The sequence below is a fragment of the Pezoporus wallicus genome, unplaced genomic scaffold (genome assembly GCF_028554395.1).
Source record: "Pezoporus wallicus isolate ANWC-B61680 ecotype Strahan unplaced genomic scaffold, APGP_CSIRO_Pwel_v1 contig_6401, whole genome shotgun sequence".
NCBI lineage: Eukaryota > Metazoa > Chordata > Aves > Psittaciformes > Psittacidae > Pezoporus > Pezoporus wallicus.
In genome coordinates, this window is record NW_026638608.1 from 1,253,554 (window position 1) to 1,271,749 (window position 18,196).

General features: G+C 46.5%; 1 protein-coding gene across 3 annotated transcripts in view; it reads right to left on the minus strand.

Moving 5' to 3' along the window:
• ADORA2A (adenosine A2a receptor) overlaps positions 1-18,196 on the minus strand; it is a 35,855-nt gene that overhangs the window by 11,787 nt on the left and 5,872 nt on the right. For 2 of the 3 annotated variants that reach the window (XM_057411419.1, XM_057411420.1), the window contains 2 exons: positions 17,613-17,734; positions 1,197-2,089 (listed from right to left, as the gene is read on the minus strand). In XM_057411419.1, the coding sequence (XP_057267402.1) occupies positions 1,197-1,546 (350 nt within the window). In that variant the 5' untranslated portion in view covers positions 1,547-2,089; positions 17,613-17,734. Of the gene's footprint in view, positions 1-1,196; positions 2,090-17,254; positions 17,349-17,612; positions 17,735-18,196 lie in introns of those variants that run through there. The other variant, XM_057411421.1, reaches the window with a different exon arrangement.

Genomic DNA, 18,196 nt, shown 5'->3' on the forward strand with positions numbered 1-18,196 from the left:
GGAATGGAGGGTTTGTGTTAATTGACATAAGTGCTGGATGACCAAAGTATTCACAAGAGACAAAACTAAATTGCAGAGGTCAGCACAAGTGAATTAAGCTCAACAGGAGTGAGCATGTCCAAAGCCTCAAACTTGAGAGCACAATAATCAGAAATTTGTTCCATTTTTGCAGCCACATTTGTTGTTAAGGATAGGAAGCAAGTCTATCCATTCCTGACAGTGGGCTGCATCCTCCTAAGGGCAAAACAGGAAGGAAGGAGACTCCTACACTGTGCCTACACCAGCCTCTCCCGGGGCTTCCTCTACATCTTTCAAGCTTACTGAATGACTTGGAAGCACTGTCACACAGCATTCAAACCCAGCCCACAAAATTAAATGCTGCTTCACACCCACGGTCAGATATATCCCATCACAGCACCGTGCTTCTGGAACACTGAACTGAGTAGCAGCCCCTGTGTGTGTGGCAAAACTTCCCCTTGTCCTTAGCTGCACACAAAGTAGCAGCTAGTCATATTCAGCTTTCAAGCTCTAATACTGCAATGTGCTTTTCTTCCTTTAAATGCCAGAGTAGACACCACAGAATAACCATCTGCAGGTCTGGTTAGGGACAAGCCTCTGCCTTGACCTAATAACGCTTGTTTCCAGAGACAGTGCCTAAGCTATTTCAGATCCTCCTAAGACCCATTTCTTCATCGCCTGCTGCTTCTCCTCCCTTCACATTTAACAAAACCCCATCCACACTCTCCACAACCTCCTATGGCTGCAGGCAGAGTCCCACTCTCCCCATGGGGAAGGAGACAAGTTGTCCTCACCCCCTTTCTGCCCCCACCATGCACTGCTTTAGCTCCACTTTTCCCCCAGGGATCCTTCTGGAGCTGCTGGCTGCAGCTCAGAGCGGAGGTTGAGGTTACTGCATGACCCTGTTTAAGTTGGGAATGGCAGCTCCTAGGCAGTGCAATGCAATGCCATGAGCATACACCATATGAGAGCAGAGAACTGGAATAAGAAGCAACCAGAAAATCCAACAACCAAGGCAGCCTTCAAGACCTAGAAAAGTGGGGGCTTTCTTTCAAATTACAAGAGAAAAAGTGCTGATCCTCAGTTAACTTTTCCTTCCCCAGTTCATCTCCAGATGTGTTGTTATTACTGTGTTCATCCCTCACCACCCCAGCCCCACCAGCCCAACCCGTGCTTACCTGAGGGGAATGCGGATCGCAATGATTCTGTCAATGGCAATAGCAAGGAGGCTGAAGATTGAACTCTGTGTCAAGACCAGGACGAAGCAGGCAATGAAAAGACAGCCATAGAAGAAGGCACAGAAGCCAGTGCTGATGGTGATGGCAAAGGGGATTGCCAGCACACCCACGGCAATGTCAGCAGCAGCCAGGGACACCACAAAATAGTTGGTGACGTTCTGCAAGTTGCTATTCAAATAGACTGCCCAGCAGACCAGGATGTTCCCCAGGATGGCCAGCACTGCAATGATCAGTTCCAAGATGATATAAGCTATGTCTGAGAGGAAGTCTTCTTTCCCATGTACTAGCATGGTGAGAACGACCAGGCCAATGTGAGAACGTGCCAGAAAAGCTCAGCTTTCATATCTGCAGAGCACTGAACAGTCGAGATACCTCAAAGGTGCCTTCGGGTCTGAAGGGCGCTCAGCTGCCAGCTGGTGAAGGTTGCTCACACATCCCTTTTCTCCCCATAGCTTTTGAAGTTCTTTACAGTAGCAGGTGTCAAGAAAAATTCCCAGGGTTTGCCAGCTCCAGCAAGGTGGGTTAACCAGATGCAGAACAATTCAAACTCCAGCAGATGAATGGACAGCAGAATATCTCACGTAGACATACACTGGTTCCCAGGCCACACAGTCCAGCAGGCAACAAGACGCAGAAAGTGTATTGTACGGCACCATCACATCAGCTATGGCTTTTTGTTTCCTGTTGACAATCACACTGCTAGTCATGGCTTCCTGTCATGTACATACCTACTAGCAACATCCTCTGGTTCCCTTCTTCACCTTTTCCCACTAGGACCTGGGAAATATTCTCTTCAGCTGAAGGAAACATTCAACTTCTTCACTTGTCGTTTCCTTTAGAAAAGAAAAAAAAACACAAAGAGCAACCACACACGCTAAGTAATCAGCTCCATGGAGGAGATGGAAAAAGCAAAATCTCATTAAAGTGGCACATTAAATTGATAATGGATATAAAACAGACCTAGAAGAATACATCATTGGCAAAAATCTCACATTCTTGTCTGTCCTGAAAGCTGCAGAGCCAAACCCAAGGCTCAGGAAGGCAGTAAGTCATTCACAGTGCTGATGAGAAACAAGGGACGTTTTGTTTTCGAGGCTACCAAGTGAGCTGGCTCTTGAGCAGCTGCTCAATAGTCTGCCCTGAAACATGAGAGCCCCACTAATGATGCCTTGGCAAGTGCTGTGGCTGTATGAAGGAAAGGTGGAGGAGCCTTCTCACGCACACCTGCCTCCCATGACCCAACACAAAGACCTGAGCCATCACGTGCTGCCCACCCTCACGTGCTTTGCCCTAAAAGCACACTGCTCTGCGGTGACACAAACCTTTATTCATAAGGGGGCTATGTTGCTGGCATGTGTGGTCACCACTCTGCTGCCATACCCAATCTCTCCTCCAAATGCAGGAAGGACACTGGAACGTGATCAGCGCCACGGAGAATAGTTTGAGGTATGTCAGATGGTGACACCTCTGAGGACTTTCCTGCTGAGCACACGCACTCTCTGCAAGGGTCTCTGCAGGTTCCCCTCCTGCAATACCATCATTTTTGTTCAAGTAAGTTTTCATTCTATGAGGAAGCCATTTATTCGTTATACCTGCATTGTCCATAGTGTTTGTTGCATCCACAGATTCAAGTCAGCACCTACAACCAGCCAGAAACACACCCACCAAGATACACTTCTCCCAGAAACACACACAGGCACAATGCCAACATCATCTCTCAAGTATGCATTCATGTTCCTGCAGCATCATGCGCACAAATCTGGGATTAAAGCTGTTGCTGCTTCAAGGAAACACAGTCTCTAGAGCTGCCATTTCATAGGAACCGACAGACATCACCTACATGCTTGCATGTCTTACACACTTATCTTGCAGGTCACCTCATCCCTCTGCTTTCAGATACAGATGAATTTCATCAGTTTCAGCTAAAGTATAGCAATGGAGAATACAGTTCCCTCAGCTTTGTGCCACAATCAAGAGATAATTATATGCTGTCCTACCCTGTCACTTCCTGAGTGGGTTCTAAACCTTATTTAGAAAGCTTTAGCAGTAATATTTTCTCATTAATTTAAAAACCCACAGCTACTTGAAACGTCAGAGAGCTGGGGGAGAGAGGGATACAGGACTAACCCATAAATCACTCAAACTCAGGTTCAGATGCAACATGAACCTCCAAACCAAAAGGTTTTCAGGACCCCAACCACAGGTGATCTGGTGTGGTCTAACCCAGCAGGCTTTCATGCCTTCACAGGTCACTCTGTTTTTGAGTCAGGAACCTAATTTGTCAGGAGAAAATAAAAGGGTAAAGACAGTGATAATAAAAGAAAATATGATTAACTTGTGATTCACATCTGATCTCAGGAATATAACCTAATTTTAGACCTTTCATTGATTTAGAGCTCTATTGCTAATGCTGCATCTGAAAGGAAAATGAATGATTCTTGGTGGTTTGGGTGTGCTTCAAAACCTTAGCCTTTCCTCCACCTTCAGCAATCTTGTTTATGTCCTTTGTGTGGTTTGTGTGGAAGAAATCAACAGAAGAGTTGTGATCTGGCTAGTAAGAGGAGGATAAAGATTGTCTATTTAATCTTTCCCAAAGAAAAAAAAAACCAACAAAAACCCCCAAACCAGCCAACCCTCCATATTGTCTATCTTCCTTTAGCAAAACCTCCAGTTTTCCACTGATCTCCTAAAGATTACTTATACTTCCCCGAATTTCAGGGGTGTCAGTGATATGCTGCTACTCTGCAAGCATCAAAATGTCCATTATAAATCCCAATAGATTTGTTTCAAGGCAGAGATAGTGAAAACCTCCCTATGAGCGTGATTTCCAGGGAAGTGGATTAGAATTAATGTAAGAGAGAAATAAAGAAAAGCTGGAGGGAGAGAAAAAGGAAAGGGCAAGATGAAAAATAAACAATGTTCCGTGCACGTGTGTGCACAAAAAAAGGGGAAAAAGAAGACAGGAAAAAGCTGTTAGGAGAACAAAACAAGGGAAGGAGTCCCATGTCCCTTGGCATCATGGCAGCAGAGACAGCAACAGGGTAATGTCCAGCAATGGAGCAGGGAGTGGACACTTCTCCACTTCCCAACATGCTCATGTTTCCACGCAGGTCAAGCTCATGACCAAACTCCAGTGTCAGAACAAGCTTAATTAAAATTAACAAATTACTGTGACATACTGGGGCCAAACCCACTGCTGTGTAAAGTAAACCCACCACAAACACCTCCACAAGCTACTGAGATGAAGTTAAAAGAACTGGACAAACCATTTCTTGAAAGGACCTAAGAGCTGGTCACCTTAATCCTGATGCTAAGAGGATTTACTTGCAGTCCTGCTGTGTTGCTCTTGCACCTCATATTCATACCACATACATCTCAGTGAAATTACAGGGACACTCTTACCCATTTCAGGGCTTCCTTTGGTAGGATTATGAATCCATATTGATCCCAGATGCATTTTGTTTAACCTGACTCTTTCAGTGGCTCAACTCAAACCCATTTTCCAACAGGACGTGGAGGGAAGTAACAAACCTATGCTGTGGAGGTCCACCACACACTAATTGTTCAGCAGAAAGCTGGAATTGCCTAAAGCTCTGCGTGCATTCTGATAAAGCACAACGCTGGAATCTGAAGTTCAATGACCACATCACATACTGTTTTTTAACACAGCAATGCTTTTAACCTTACACTTCAACTGTTTGTTTCATGGTCTGATGTTAAATTTAAATTTACCTCTGAATTTGCTTAGGCCCTTCCCTTTGTTTCCCCCCTTGCCTTCACAAACAATGGCCTGATTCTTCAAACCAAGCCCTAGCCATTTATTCTGAAGCAATCTGTGAGATGGGATGTCCAGAAGAGGACAACGTGTCCTTCCATGCTCTGCTCTCAGAAGGGCTGGAAAATAGTTCTGCAGAGCCAGCACATCTCAGAAGAGAAATGACTGGAGCTGAGCAGGTGTCCCAGCCACGACACAACAACATCTTGTGCCTGCTTCAGCGCCAGTGCTGCTGCAGTAACCACTGGCATTAGAACAAGCAGTTATTAGCCACAGAACCCCAGCACATCAGAGACCTCACCTGCTACCTACAGAAGGTGCCACAACCCAGGAGGTTCCCATAATCAACCTGAACTCACCCATCTCATCTCATTCATCTCTTGCAATGTTAGCCTGTTAACAGCTTTCACAAAACATGGTAACAACTCTAACTGTAGAATTATTTGCAACTTGCTATAGAACAGGCACAGGCTCAGACGTTCTGCTTATATGGCTAAAAATCTGATTCACAGGGACAGAAATGAAATACAGACCACCTAGAGAAGAAGACATATATCCAGAGGCAATACAACATGTATTATTAGATTCATCTACTTCATGCAAGACCCAACGGCACTGCAACCAGGTCCGACAAGACAAAAGTAATTAACAATCTGCTTTACTCACTGGGGGAGTGTATATTTAACATCCCAGGCCCCCGAGGGCTCAATATTGCAAGCTTCTTGAAACTTAAGAAAAATAACCTGTATCACACAACCTGCTGGACAGTTACAATTAGTATTTCTTCTTAAGCCCATGTTTTATATTGTTAATTGGATTAATTCCTTCTTGATACCCTGGGCTATGTTCGACCTTTCTCCCATTATTAAATAAACCTTTTTAGCCACTCACAAACCTGTAAAGCTGTTGCTACGTTCGTTTTTAGTGACTTGGAACATTCTGTTCTCTCTCATATTTCAGCCCCGATGAAAAACTCTCCTTGAAAATTCAGTAAAGCACCTGAACAGCACGTTCACATGAAGCACTTCACCGCTGGAGTCTAAGTAAGCTTTTGTTCGGCCATCTCCAGTTGGCTTTGGACTGAGGTGTTGCCTTTTCTCTCTGCTGAGCACCAAAAGCATTGAAGCAAGCCCTTGGCCACTGCTTGGTGGAAATTACCCACCTCAAATAAGTTCATTTCCTGTTCTCGGCCTCTTCGGGCTGAGATCAGGCACCCTGGTTTGGACGCCCACACTCTTGCATACTCTGCTCCATGTGCCAGGCTGTTGTAATGACAATGCCTGTGACACTTTAGTTTGACAGCTACTCTCAGACATTAGCAAAATCTCCAGGGTACCGGCAGCCTTCTGGGCACCCAGTGCAGTCAAGGAGCACATAGGTGATAGGCTGCAGCTTCCCTGTGATCCAGAGAGGATTGTTTTCTCCTTGGCTGCTTCAGGACAGGGGCAGCAGGCAGCTCACGAGTCCACTGGGGAATCTTCATCAAGGCTCATTCCACAGATCACAATCTAGTATCTCCTTTTGACAACATGGCCCTTTCCAGGTACCAGCCACAAAGAGATTACCTAACTCCCTCAGGGAAAACCCCTGAATTTACATATGGCCATAAGCAGAAAAACTGGTGCTGCTAAATCATTTGTTTCCTACTTTCCAAAGCCTGGAGGGGGAGATGCTTGTCAATTTTCATCCTCTCTTTGAAATCCCTTCAGCTCAAAGAGAATTTCCTATCTTTAAAATCAAAGACTCTAAGAAATCTTGTCTCTCCCCATTACTTTGGGGGATCAAGTCACAATAAATAAGCCAATGTGCTCACAGGCAGCACAGACCTGCAAAACAACTCGGGCTGTAAAACACAAGGAAAACAGCTGGAAGGCTGCAGTAGTCGTTTTCTGCATTGCTCAATGGTTTCCTTTCTAAAGTTTGGTATTTTATGAATACTCTACATAGTTTGGCTTCCCCGTGTCCCTGACTGCTCACACAAAGCCAGTGTGCTTGGAAGTGTCAGAAAGCATCCTCACTCCTGCCTCCTACCCAGGGGTGAAGAGAAGTGGCTGGGTGGGGCAGGAAAGAGAGGAGGGAGGAGGCATCACCCTTCTAACTAAGATGTACTTCTGGTCCCCCTATTTGCTTTACTATTGGCTGCTGGCTAAATGATCTTTTAGGTCATCTGCTTACAGTAATAGGAGAAAATTAAATATTAATAATAGACTATTTCCCTCTAGACTGCTCTTTGTTAACAAAAGGATACAAGTGAAACAAAGCATGCAAAATTATCAGCATACCATGCTCTTGGTTTTCATGTACCTAGAGCACTTGCAGTTTCCTTCAGCATTCCTTGGAGTCAGAGATACTGCAATGTCCTGCACAACTACCTGTGGGCTCCACATGGCAGTCTGACCCTTCCAAAGGATTGTTTCAGACTTTATCCAAAACATATCTGATCTGAAGTCCTTAATGACTAGGGGATTATCCGAGACGCCCATACTGCTGCAGCAGAGACAGCAACAACAGCATAATAAAACCATACCCTTCAAGCCTGTCCCATGTCTCTCTCCTCTTTATACCCCATATAAAAGTTGCAAAACAAAAATACCTTGAAAGTGAAACCTCACTGGACAAGCAGCAAAGGTCGTAACACAGATGGGCTGGCTAATAGGAATATCCAATTCAAAACCAGTATCTCAATGTTGCCTTCCTGCCCTCCAAATGCTAGAAGTGGATTAATTTTTATTGCAGTAGTGGAAGAGAAGACTAGAGCAGAGCGCGTTTCATCATTTCTTTTTCTAAGTGAACATTATAAATGTTTCAAAGCAAGAAAAAACCCCTCACAGTAATTATTCCCGTTCTAATGGTCCCAGAAAGCCAGGGAGGGCAAAACTAAGTAAGGCTGAATGACCAGCAGTTAAATAAGCCAGATCAAACAAACAAAAGGGAGAAGGTTCCCCTGTGCTCACTGAAGTCTCACTGGGCAGCAGGCTTCTTGGTATACTTCCAAAAGGCACAGAAACATGTTGGATTTTTGATGAAGCCATTTGTATCTAGGATTGATGATGATGATTTACCTACAGTGGCATTTCCAAAAATAGAAAACAGAGCATTTGAATAAGCTTTCATAAGACAGATGTGTAAAATGCATAATTAAAACCATGTACCATGGCCAGAAACAAGTTACTACTGCCAATATCATCCACAATGTCTCTGAGGAGCCAGTTTTCCCTTCCTGTGTGAGTGAAGAACTTAAAAGCCAACTCTGCCTCCCCATAGCCCTGCTAAAGCCAGCTGTGTTCTACATAAAGAACATTTCCTTCAAGAGCAAAATAAGAGAAATGAGGAAATAGGATACCAAGAAGAGGTGATCCACTGAGGAATACAGGCAAGGGAAGAATTCACTCTAAAAATATTTATCCTATTGCTAATGCATCCATTCTGGTGCATTTTAAAATAATGGAGCAGACTTCTCTCCAGATGTGACTTCACTTCTCCTTTCTGCATGAAGTTTCCAGACAGGCAGTTGAGAATTGGGTACATCTGTTTGTTTTCCTGCATTTTTATCCAGTTCCCAAATTCTGTTTCCCTTCTCCAACTACAGGCTTGCTCTCCATGAGGCTTTGTGATCGTTGCTTCCACTCCTCTGAGCACCTTCCTTTTACAGGTTGCAAGTAGTATTTGTGGAAGCTCTGCCTGTGAAATAAAACCTACTCCAACCTACTCCAGAGCAGGGAGTGCTGTTGTACCAGCTCAACCAACATCCTATCTTCTACAACAGAAGGAACTTAACTCCTTCCAACTCTCTACATGTAACTTACAATTATTCCCCTTGGAAGCTGTCCTTCCCTATCCTGATGAAGGCACTGTGCAACTTGAACAGAGATTAGTAAATTCTACCTGCTTCCAAGCCAAAGCAAGGCTGTCTCACTCCATTAGCTCATCCATGGCTCATATGCTGACCCCTCTGAGGAAGGGTTATTACTGAGGACTCACCATGAAGCTCCCATTACCACCAAAGTGGTTTGACTCATATCCACCCACAGTACGAAAAGCACTCAAGCCTCCATTGGGTTGCTAACCCAGCTCATCACATCCTTCCTCCTCAACTTCTCCCTGCTCCCTTCTCTTAGTTTAAGCAGTGACACAGCAGCAGCAGCACAGAGCCTGCCTCACAGCCAAACATCCCCAAAAGCTCACCAATCCTCTGCCACTGCACACTGCTCACTGCTTGCTGTTTGCTCTATATGGGCTCTTCACTGCTGGCTCAATCACAGAGATTGACCACGTGCTCCCTGGGCCTTGCAATACCTGCTGAGTTTTGGCTACACAAGAAACCCTATTTGCTCCCATGCCCCAGGGTGTGTGCTGTCCCCCTGCACCCCAGCCTGTCCACCAGTTTATTACCCAACTCATTTCACCTCAGCTTGTCAATCAGCTGCTAGTGAAAAGGCATTTAGACAGAGTGACAATGCTGGTGGTGTTCATCCCAGCAGGCAAAAGCCACAGTAACTAATTTCCTGCCCTCTTGGCTTGTTTCCAGCAACTTTTCTTCTTCCATTTTTTCAGGCACTTACCCTAAGTCGCTGATGCCTATTTGCTCTGTGTCATGCCTCATCATCCCTCGTTACCGTTTCTCTCTCAGTCTCAAAGTTATTCAAGACATTTTTAGGACTCTGCCACCCTCTGTGGATAAGGAGAAGACACTCTGATGAGGCCACATGCCTTTATTTTATCCCTCCCCCTTGTCTTTGCTGTCTCTGACTTGCACCATACTTCTGTTGCTCTTGCAAAGCGACTTGCATTTTCACTGTTAACAGTCAGGCATGCCAGAGCAAGCCTTTCTTAGAGGTACTCAAAACGACGGACTTTTTTCCCCCAAGTATTTGGTTATAATCTGATTTATTTAGAACTCTCCGGTGTCACTGCTTACTGATACCGAGGTCTCAGTGTTTAGCTGGTGCTCTGAGGACTCTACCAAAATCCTTTCTTCGTTTCCTTAGCCCTTGTCCTGTGGTAAAAGCACATTCAATTACAAGAAACAATCTGCTACCTCTGCCTACTTCCTCCTCTTGCTGCTCAGGCCAGAGACACTGATGTTGTGGGGTGGAGAGAACATGCAACTGCTGGCGAAATGACATTTCTAGTCATCCATTTCTTTCCTCCTGCATCAAACCACTGCACTGGAGTAGACATTAATAAATCATTTTAGAAATGGTTTTACTGGACTTGCTAGCTGTTTATGAGTTAGTGTGCTTGTCTAGAAAGGCAAGGAGAGCAGCCACAAGTACCCTGCTGCAATTGACCCATCTCTACCACACCTGGGAAGCAGCCCTTTTCTCCTATGAAAACTTAAAATATTTCACAGTTTCTCCACAGTAAGAGAGCGTAAAAAGCTCCAGCTGCAAAGAAACCCTGCAATCACTCCTCAAATCCATGACAGTGAAGACCCTCACACCTAGCTGAACAGGATAACCCAAAGACTCCCAAGGCAAATTCTTTAGGGACTGTGGCATTTGAGTCCAAACATGAGAGTTGTACTCAAAGGTGGATGGCAGGGAGGTGCCCACAACAGACATCCCCAAGGCTTGCGGATGGTTTCTCCCAGGTGAACTGTGTTCATCTCCTGCCTGCTGTAATCTTATAACTAGGCTGTACTGTGTCTCCATGGAGGAAAAGGAAGATTTCCTTTCAGGAACAGGTAGGAAAGACAATAAAAACCATCAGTGAATCCTCATTCAGCACTTCAGCCCACGAATACAGCTTCTTAGCTTTCTATATCCTGCAAGAGCTTACACCGTACACTTGTACCGGAGAAAAAGAATCCCGTAACTACAAATCCACTGCAATCCTCTGTCTACCCATGTTATAGCCCTAAATGAATCATAATGGTCAAGCAGAGTCTGGCTCAGCATTTAGCAATACACAGGATGACATAAACCAAAAGACTGATGTTTTCTAGGTGTTTGACAAAACAGTTCTAACAGGTGCAGCTAAAGAAGGCTGATTTCTGGGAGGAAAGCACTGTTTGGAATCAGCGTAGTTTAAGGAATCCCTGACTGGCAGCCATTAGCACAGGTCACTTTCTTTTTTGGCCAAAAATCCAGGTCTGCAGAACATTTAAGAAACTTTTTAAAAGCCAATGTGCTTCCCCACACATGCTCCAGGAACTGTAATGGTGCTGGTGCCAGCCCAAGTCAGTCTGATGTTATTTTCCACTGTCCCATTGAACCTGGGCACTGATCTGTGGATCAGACGTATGTGGAAACTGTAATTATTCAAATCAATTTCAATCATGTGCCTCTCTTCTGAAGATTGTATTAAACCCCCACATAGCTCTTGAGTGTCTTTTATCCTGGGAAATATTTCCTATGGAAAATCCCAGTCTGAGCCCAGGTATATGAATATTATACTGGTATCAAAGTTGTTATCACCACAGAATATGATGTATAATAGTCTACTTCCCTTAATTCCTCAACCTCAACAACTGATTCATACCAGAATCTAATAATCCTATTATGGGGAAACCTCAATAACCAAAATGATAGGTCAGTTTGTAGAGGACTTTCCCAGTACAAGATGGGGGATGTACATAACAGGCCAACATTACAGCACATGCAAAGGGAGCAGAAACACTTATGCTCCCCAGTAAGAAAAAAAACGGGGGGGGGGGGGGGGGGGGAAGACAAGAAGTTAAGAGGAGAACACAACAGTCTAAAACCAAAATAGTTCCAAAGAAGCAAAACCAGGAGAAAAATGGAAGAGACTCTGAGGTCTGAATACTAAATGAGGAAAGAAACTTCTAATAGGGAAATGAGTGCAGACCTCACCACTCCCAGAGGGATGCATTAAAAGAGCAGAATGAGACTAAATTGCACTTCCCTCTGTTCGACAGTATTACTCACTCAAACGCACCAGGGACTCTGCCCAGGGAGATACGCAGACGTGACCCCCAGCTGATGCTGGCTCAGCTTCAGCTCAGCTTCCAATGGCTCCACCAGCGAACCATCCCTCTCATGCCCTCCTTGAAGAGCTGCTGAACAAGGAAGCACAACTGCGCCTGTGAGCGTCACCTGGGATAGAGGCAGGGGACAGGGAGACAGAATGTTGTATCTCTGCTAGCCGGAAGATAAAACAGTCCCAATCTGCAAGTACTAGAGGCCTCCTGAGAATGCCTGAGTGCCTTCCAGCCTGGATTTGAGTGCAATCACAAATGCTAATCAACACAGAGACAGGAGCCCAGCATGTCATTCGTCACGTCTCCAAAGCTTCAGGAAAACCCCCCTTTCCTCTTGTAGCGAAGAAGGACAGGAAGATTCTCTCATCCCCTGTCTGCCCTTCCCTCCCCCTGTCCCTGGCTCAAATCATCCCTTGGAAGAAGTTTCACTCCCTGCTAACTTCTCCATTGTCCCAGATGCATTGTTTGCAAATGTTCCCTAAAAACGTTGTGTAAAGTATTCTTTATTCCTGTTTCAGGTTTTTCCACATCCCTATGTAACACCTGGACTTTATCTTTCGCGTTTACCTGTCAGATAGTGATAAACCTACAGCACACAACCCCTGACTTATCATCTAAGATAAATACAATTTATCTTGGAGCTGTCATTTCTTTTCAAACCATGCCTTCCACCGCTGTATTTGCAATTGTAACAAATAACTTATTTTATTTGGGTTTGAATTATGTAACTTTCAAAAAGAATTCAATTAAAAAACCCAACCAACCAACCAACCAAACCCATCATCAAGAGCCCCAAAACATACAAAAAATTTCAAGCGTGGCCCTCCTGGCATTAGACTTATTGCTAATTCATGGGCAAAGAGGCTCTTGTATTGCTCTAGTGTATCTTCTACAATGGCATTTGCATACATTGTACACTGTATTTTATGCTACCTGGTTATTTTTGGTTTCAATAATCAACCAACACGCCCAGGGATGAAAAGCTTTCATCCAGATGATGAAATGCTTTCTCCAGAGCAGGTCATAAAATACACTGATAAGGTTTGTGTTAGCTGCTTACATGTTGTAAGTGAATAGTGAGGTCTAAAGTGCTCCAAGCTATCACCTGAGCCTCTGGTGTCACTTTAGAAAGGCATGCATCTCCCTCAGGTCCTATCCTATTCTCTGCCAGCCCCACTGGGATGTCTCACATAGCACTAGAGGTCTGTTTATAGCACCCATATCAAGCCCCAGGCGTCCTGAACAGGAAGGGACAACGCTTGCACTCAAAACACAAGCTGCAGCACTGTTAACACTTTCACCTGACAGCAGTGATTGCCCTCAAATGCAAGTTTTACAGAAGCCATTTGTTGCATTTGGCTTCTCTCTGAATTCTCCTAAGCACTTAGTGGCTCTTCAGCTCTTTTCCTGACCTCATCGCTGTGTGTTTATCCAAATGACTTGATTCTAACTTTACTGTTGAAGCATCATAAGGAGCTGTAGCCCAGCCTATCTACCCCATCCCTCCCATGCTACTGCTGATCTCCAGCCACACCAGGCGCAGGGTAGCCATGTTTTGTGTGATTTACCCCTTACAGAACACAGATTGAAGACAGAGATCATACCTTCAGAAACCCAGTTACCAAATAATTCCATTTGCTGAAGCACTTCTAAATACTCTTTGCTGAGTCTCTCTCTGTGGGCTGCCCACTGTGTTTAGGATGAGGTGTGACTTACAGCAAAGGAAGTTTAAATTGGACATCAGGATGTTCGCTGCGCACCAGGAAAGGAGTCTCCACTGTAGGTCTTTCGGAGCAGGGTTGAGAAATAGATGTCAGGAATGGCAAAAGCATAGCCGATCTTGCCTTTGGGCAGAGGCATGGGTTGGGTGACCTCGAAGTACCTCCTGAGGATATTTTCTGTAACTGAGAGTGGTATGTGCCATCTGTCCATTCTGATCAACAGAGATTTACTTCAGGAGGAGCAAAAAGTGCAATACAACCAATAATTATTCCTGACACAGATACAGCCATTGGGAGGGGGGAGGCACCTCCCAACTCTGTAGAGGCCACTGAAACCTTCAGAGGTTGAATCACCTTCTGTGTAATCTGCTGAGATCCTTTTGCCCTCCCAAAGCAGGATGCTGTCAGTTCTTTCCCCATAAAAGACCAACCCTCAACATTCAGCTAGATGAGCATCTCACTAAGTAGGCAACTTTCTCTGCCTTTTTAAAATGAGCAGAGAGGTGAGGAACTGGTGCTGTTGTGGTCAAGTAGCTACATCAAGGCTGCTGAGGTGCACTGATACAAACCTGCACATGACCCATGAGGCAACCAAGACTTCTGGTCCTAAATACCAGACCCTAGTGAAAGGGAGTAACTCTCCACTGACTCGTGAGAGTCCTCCCTGATTCACTGACACATAGCTCAAGATCTCTTGGTTTTTAATTTCAAATTCAACAAAGAAGAAAGTTTTAATATCCCCCCTCCATTTTCAGATGGAAAGCACACAATAAAGAATGACCTGGACAGTTATTCACCATCCAGATCAGATGGAGAGAATGAACAAGAAGAGCTGAAATCTGTTCAAGCTGAAAACAAGCTTTGCAGGACACCAACAGAGATGCTGATAATGCTGATACCAGCCTTTGGATGGAAAACACCTCGCTCACAGATGCACAGAACTCTTAGAGAAAGCTTCACCACATTATGCCTCGTCCCATCTCACGTGTAAAATGTGGGTGGAAATGTCAAACCAAAGCAAAGAGCTGAAGCATAGTGAAAATAAGTGCCTTGGTGGAAAATCGTGAAGCCTTAAGCATCCTGTACAGATGAGAAATTGTACAGCCATCAGGCACCCAGGCAGAAGTGGTAAAGGAGGAGGTTTCCCCCCACACCAGAGGGAAAAGCTGCCAGGCTCAAGACCGAAGGGGATGGACCCAGCCAGCCTTCCAGGACCCTTCAGAGAAACACAACTAAAAGGAAGGGTGAAAATTCAGAACAGTCCCTCCAAACCTCTTGCTGTACTGAGCTTTTCCCAGTAGTTCTTAAGAGGGCTTAACCACACAGCTGTACATAAAATCTATCATTGAAGATTAAACAGAAAAGATGAATAGCTTTCAAAAGTTGATTACATCCAAACTCAATAGTGCCAGCAGCCCTTATGGAAACATCCTATTAAAATATCAGCAAAAACAGAAATGCAAACAGAGGAGACCTGGCAGGAGGCTTCTCAGCTCAGATCTTTAGTGCCTTTTGTACCCACTCACAGAAGGACAAACATCATCATCACTGGGCTGACATCTCCTGACCCGGCACAGGCAGATGCTGAGTCTGGTTTTTATGTATAAAAATACATATGAAAGTGAGACAGATGACCTGTGTGTGTGAATTCCAGCCTTACCCATGAGCAGCATTAAAATGGACCTGCTTGCCTTTTTTAGTTTTTCACACCCAGGAACAGGTCGTTTTTATTTTATGTACACACACACGTTTGCAGTTTGTACCCATGTGTTTTCTCTACAAATTCGATGGCTCATAGCTTTCCTGGTTAAGTTGGGATTAAATCCATTTGCCACATTAGATGGGATATCATTTCCACAGTATTTTGGTGATATGTGATTGCATTTGTATTGACTTTTTAATTGCAATTCGAAATAAGGTATTTCTTCCACAGATCTAATTAAATTGAAATATTTCTCACATCCCCATTGCTCACTCTATCTAATCCTTTTGTATTTCACTTGGGCAGTATGTTCTGAGGTGTCTCTAAGCACAGGACCTGCCCATGCTTTCTTTCTCCCCTGCGGAAGAATGAATTCATCAGTTGCTACAGCTCTTGAGTTACACAGGTCTGAGACTCATGAGCCTCATAAGAAACCTTAAATACATCCAACAATTTATCTAATAGCTGACCATCTGCTTAGGAAAATAATTTTAAGTAGTTAGGGCAATTCTATTAACTGCTATTTACTATGTGAGTCATGTTGCTCTTTAAGTTAACCCTAAGCTAACAGAGCCTCTTCAGTGGGCCCTGGGCCCTCTGCCCAAGGCAGTTTTGAAGAGGGTGCTTGATCACCTTTATGACTTTCAAGATCTAGCAAAGTCTGCAATACCTCTGCGCTCAAAACCCACCCCAAGCTCATACTGCACTGGGGCATAAAAGAGCATTAAAGCAACTTCTGAGTGACATTTAGACCACACAAACAAACATGCAGAAAATTCTCCCCCCAGGAGCATTCCCTGCGAAGGTACCACATACCAGCCCAGAACACACCAGCTGAACACAGAACGTACCAAACACAGCAGAACATACCTGCTGCCTAATGCACTGCTCCAGGATGGGCTCCTGCACCTTGGTGAGGGCAGGACACCCTGAGTTCTGTCTGTCAGAGCAGAAAGCCACCTCACACATCCTCCCAACAGCTCTGGAAACAACCAGCACCCTGCAGCCTGTTCCCCTTCATCTGCCTTCTCACCCCCAGTACAGAGGTATGAGGCCCCTCTGTGTGTGGCAGCTCCACTAACATACCTGCTGGGTCCCAAGGCTCAGAGGGCGGCAGAAAGATATCGCTAAAAACTGTTTCAGTCGCTTGACACAGATGAGGTGGGATGAGGACAAGGAAGGGATAAGTGTGCGTGCAGGTTTAACGCCATTTATTCAGTCCCTGCCCTTTTCCCCTTAGCGTGATTGCCAAGTGCATGATCTCCTTCGTTAAACACGATGGAGAAGTTTACAGGATGCAAGGTGCTCCTGTAGAATCACTATTTTATGATTAAGCACAAGCACAAATATCAGCTGAAGGGGCAGAAGGAGGGCTGGGCGCAGGGGGGCAAAGTCCAGCATTGATATCTGAAGGAAGATCCGAGGAGGAAACATCCCGGAGCGCGGGGGTGTGTCGAGGGACTGACAGTTGGTTGCACCGGCTCCACGGCGCAAAAACCATCCGAGCCGGGCAGGGTGAAGCGGTGGCAAGGAAACCTCGCCGCCGTCCCGGGCGGGGGATTCGGCAGCACCGAGAGGGCAACGGCGGCCACTTTGAAAAGTCGCGGGGGAGGCAGGAGCGGGGCCGGGGACACGGCGGGGGACGCGAGGGAAGTTGAAGCCGCCCGCGGCGACTGCCGGGACCGCTGCCCGCCGTGCTCGGGATGCTCGTGCTGGGGCCGCCCGCACCGCGCGGACCGGGGGGAGGCAGCGGGGCGAGTCCCGCAGCCCGCCCCAGCCGCGTGGTCCCGCTGCGCCCTGGGAGCTCGCACAGCGGGCACCCGCCCCCCTCACCGCGGCGATGCCGGCATCACCCACCTGCCCTCGGGGCGCCGCTCCCCTCCGCGCCGCTCCGGCCGCGCCCGAGACGCGTGTGGCGGTGCCGGCCCGCCGGGCGCTGCCCCGGCCCCGCTCCCGCCCTGCGGCGCCCTCCGCCGCAGGACGCGGCAGCCCCGGCGGCGCGGAGCCGGCAGCACCGACTCCCCCTGGAGGGCGGCGCGGGCGGCGCCGAGCGGGAGAGGCGGCGGGGACGGGCCCGGCCCCTGCCCCTGCCCCAGCCCCTCTGTCTCTGCCCCGGTCCCGGTCCCAGCCCCCGCCCCAGCCCCGGCAGGTCCCGCCGCCGCAGAGCGGCTCCCCACAGCGGAGCGAGCGGCGCCCGGCAGCCCCGCAGCTTTACCTGGCGGTAACCGGGCACCGGGAGGCTCCGCACCGACGGGGACAGCCCGGAGCAGCATCTCGAGAAGGGGCTGAAGGAGATTGCCACTTATTTCAAGAAGTCCAGCTCTTGTCTTCAGGGACCTGCAAGGGTCAGAAACGGGCTTGATCTGCATACAATGAAAGGAGGCAAGGAGAGGAGAACAAGGAGAGGAGGGCTTTCCCCGTACATTCTACCGAACATCTACTTCTTTCCAGGCTTGAAAACCCACCCAGTGAGTTTAAGCCCACAGCTATACCAAGTGGCACAGGGCAGTGCAACGCAGAGGTATCTGGAAAGACTGCACAAGCAGAGAAACTTGCACTTCCTTCCCTTCTCTGCTTAACTGTCCTTTACTACTAATGGAAAGGAAACCCTGTGCATTACTATTTACTATTACTCTGGAAGTGTTTAAGAGTTCTCAGTAAAGATATGAAATCTTTTACACAGGTTTCCCATCTCCCATCGAGTAGGTCCCACCAGCGTGCACACAGTGTTTCCTGCCCCTGCCCCTCGGGGCTGTGCCTGTCCCCAGCCATTGCCTGCTACTCTGCATGAGCAGACTT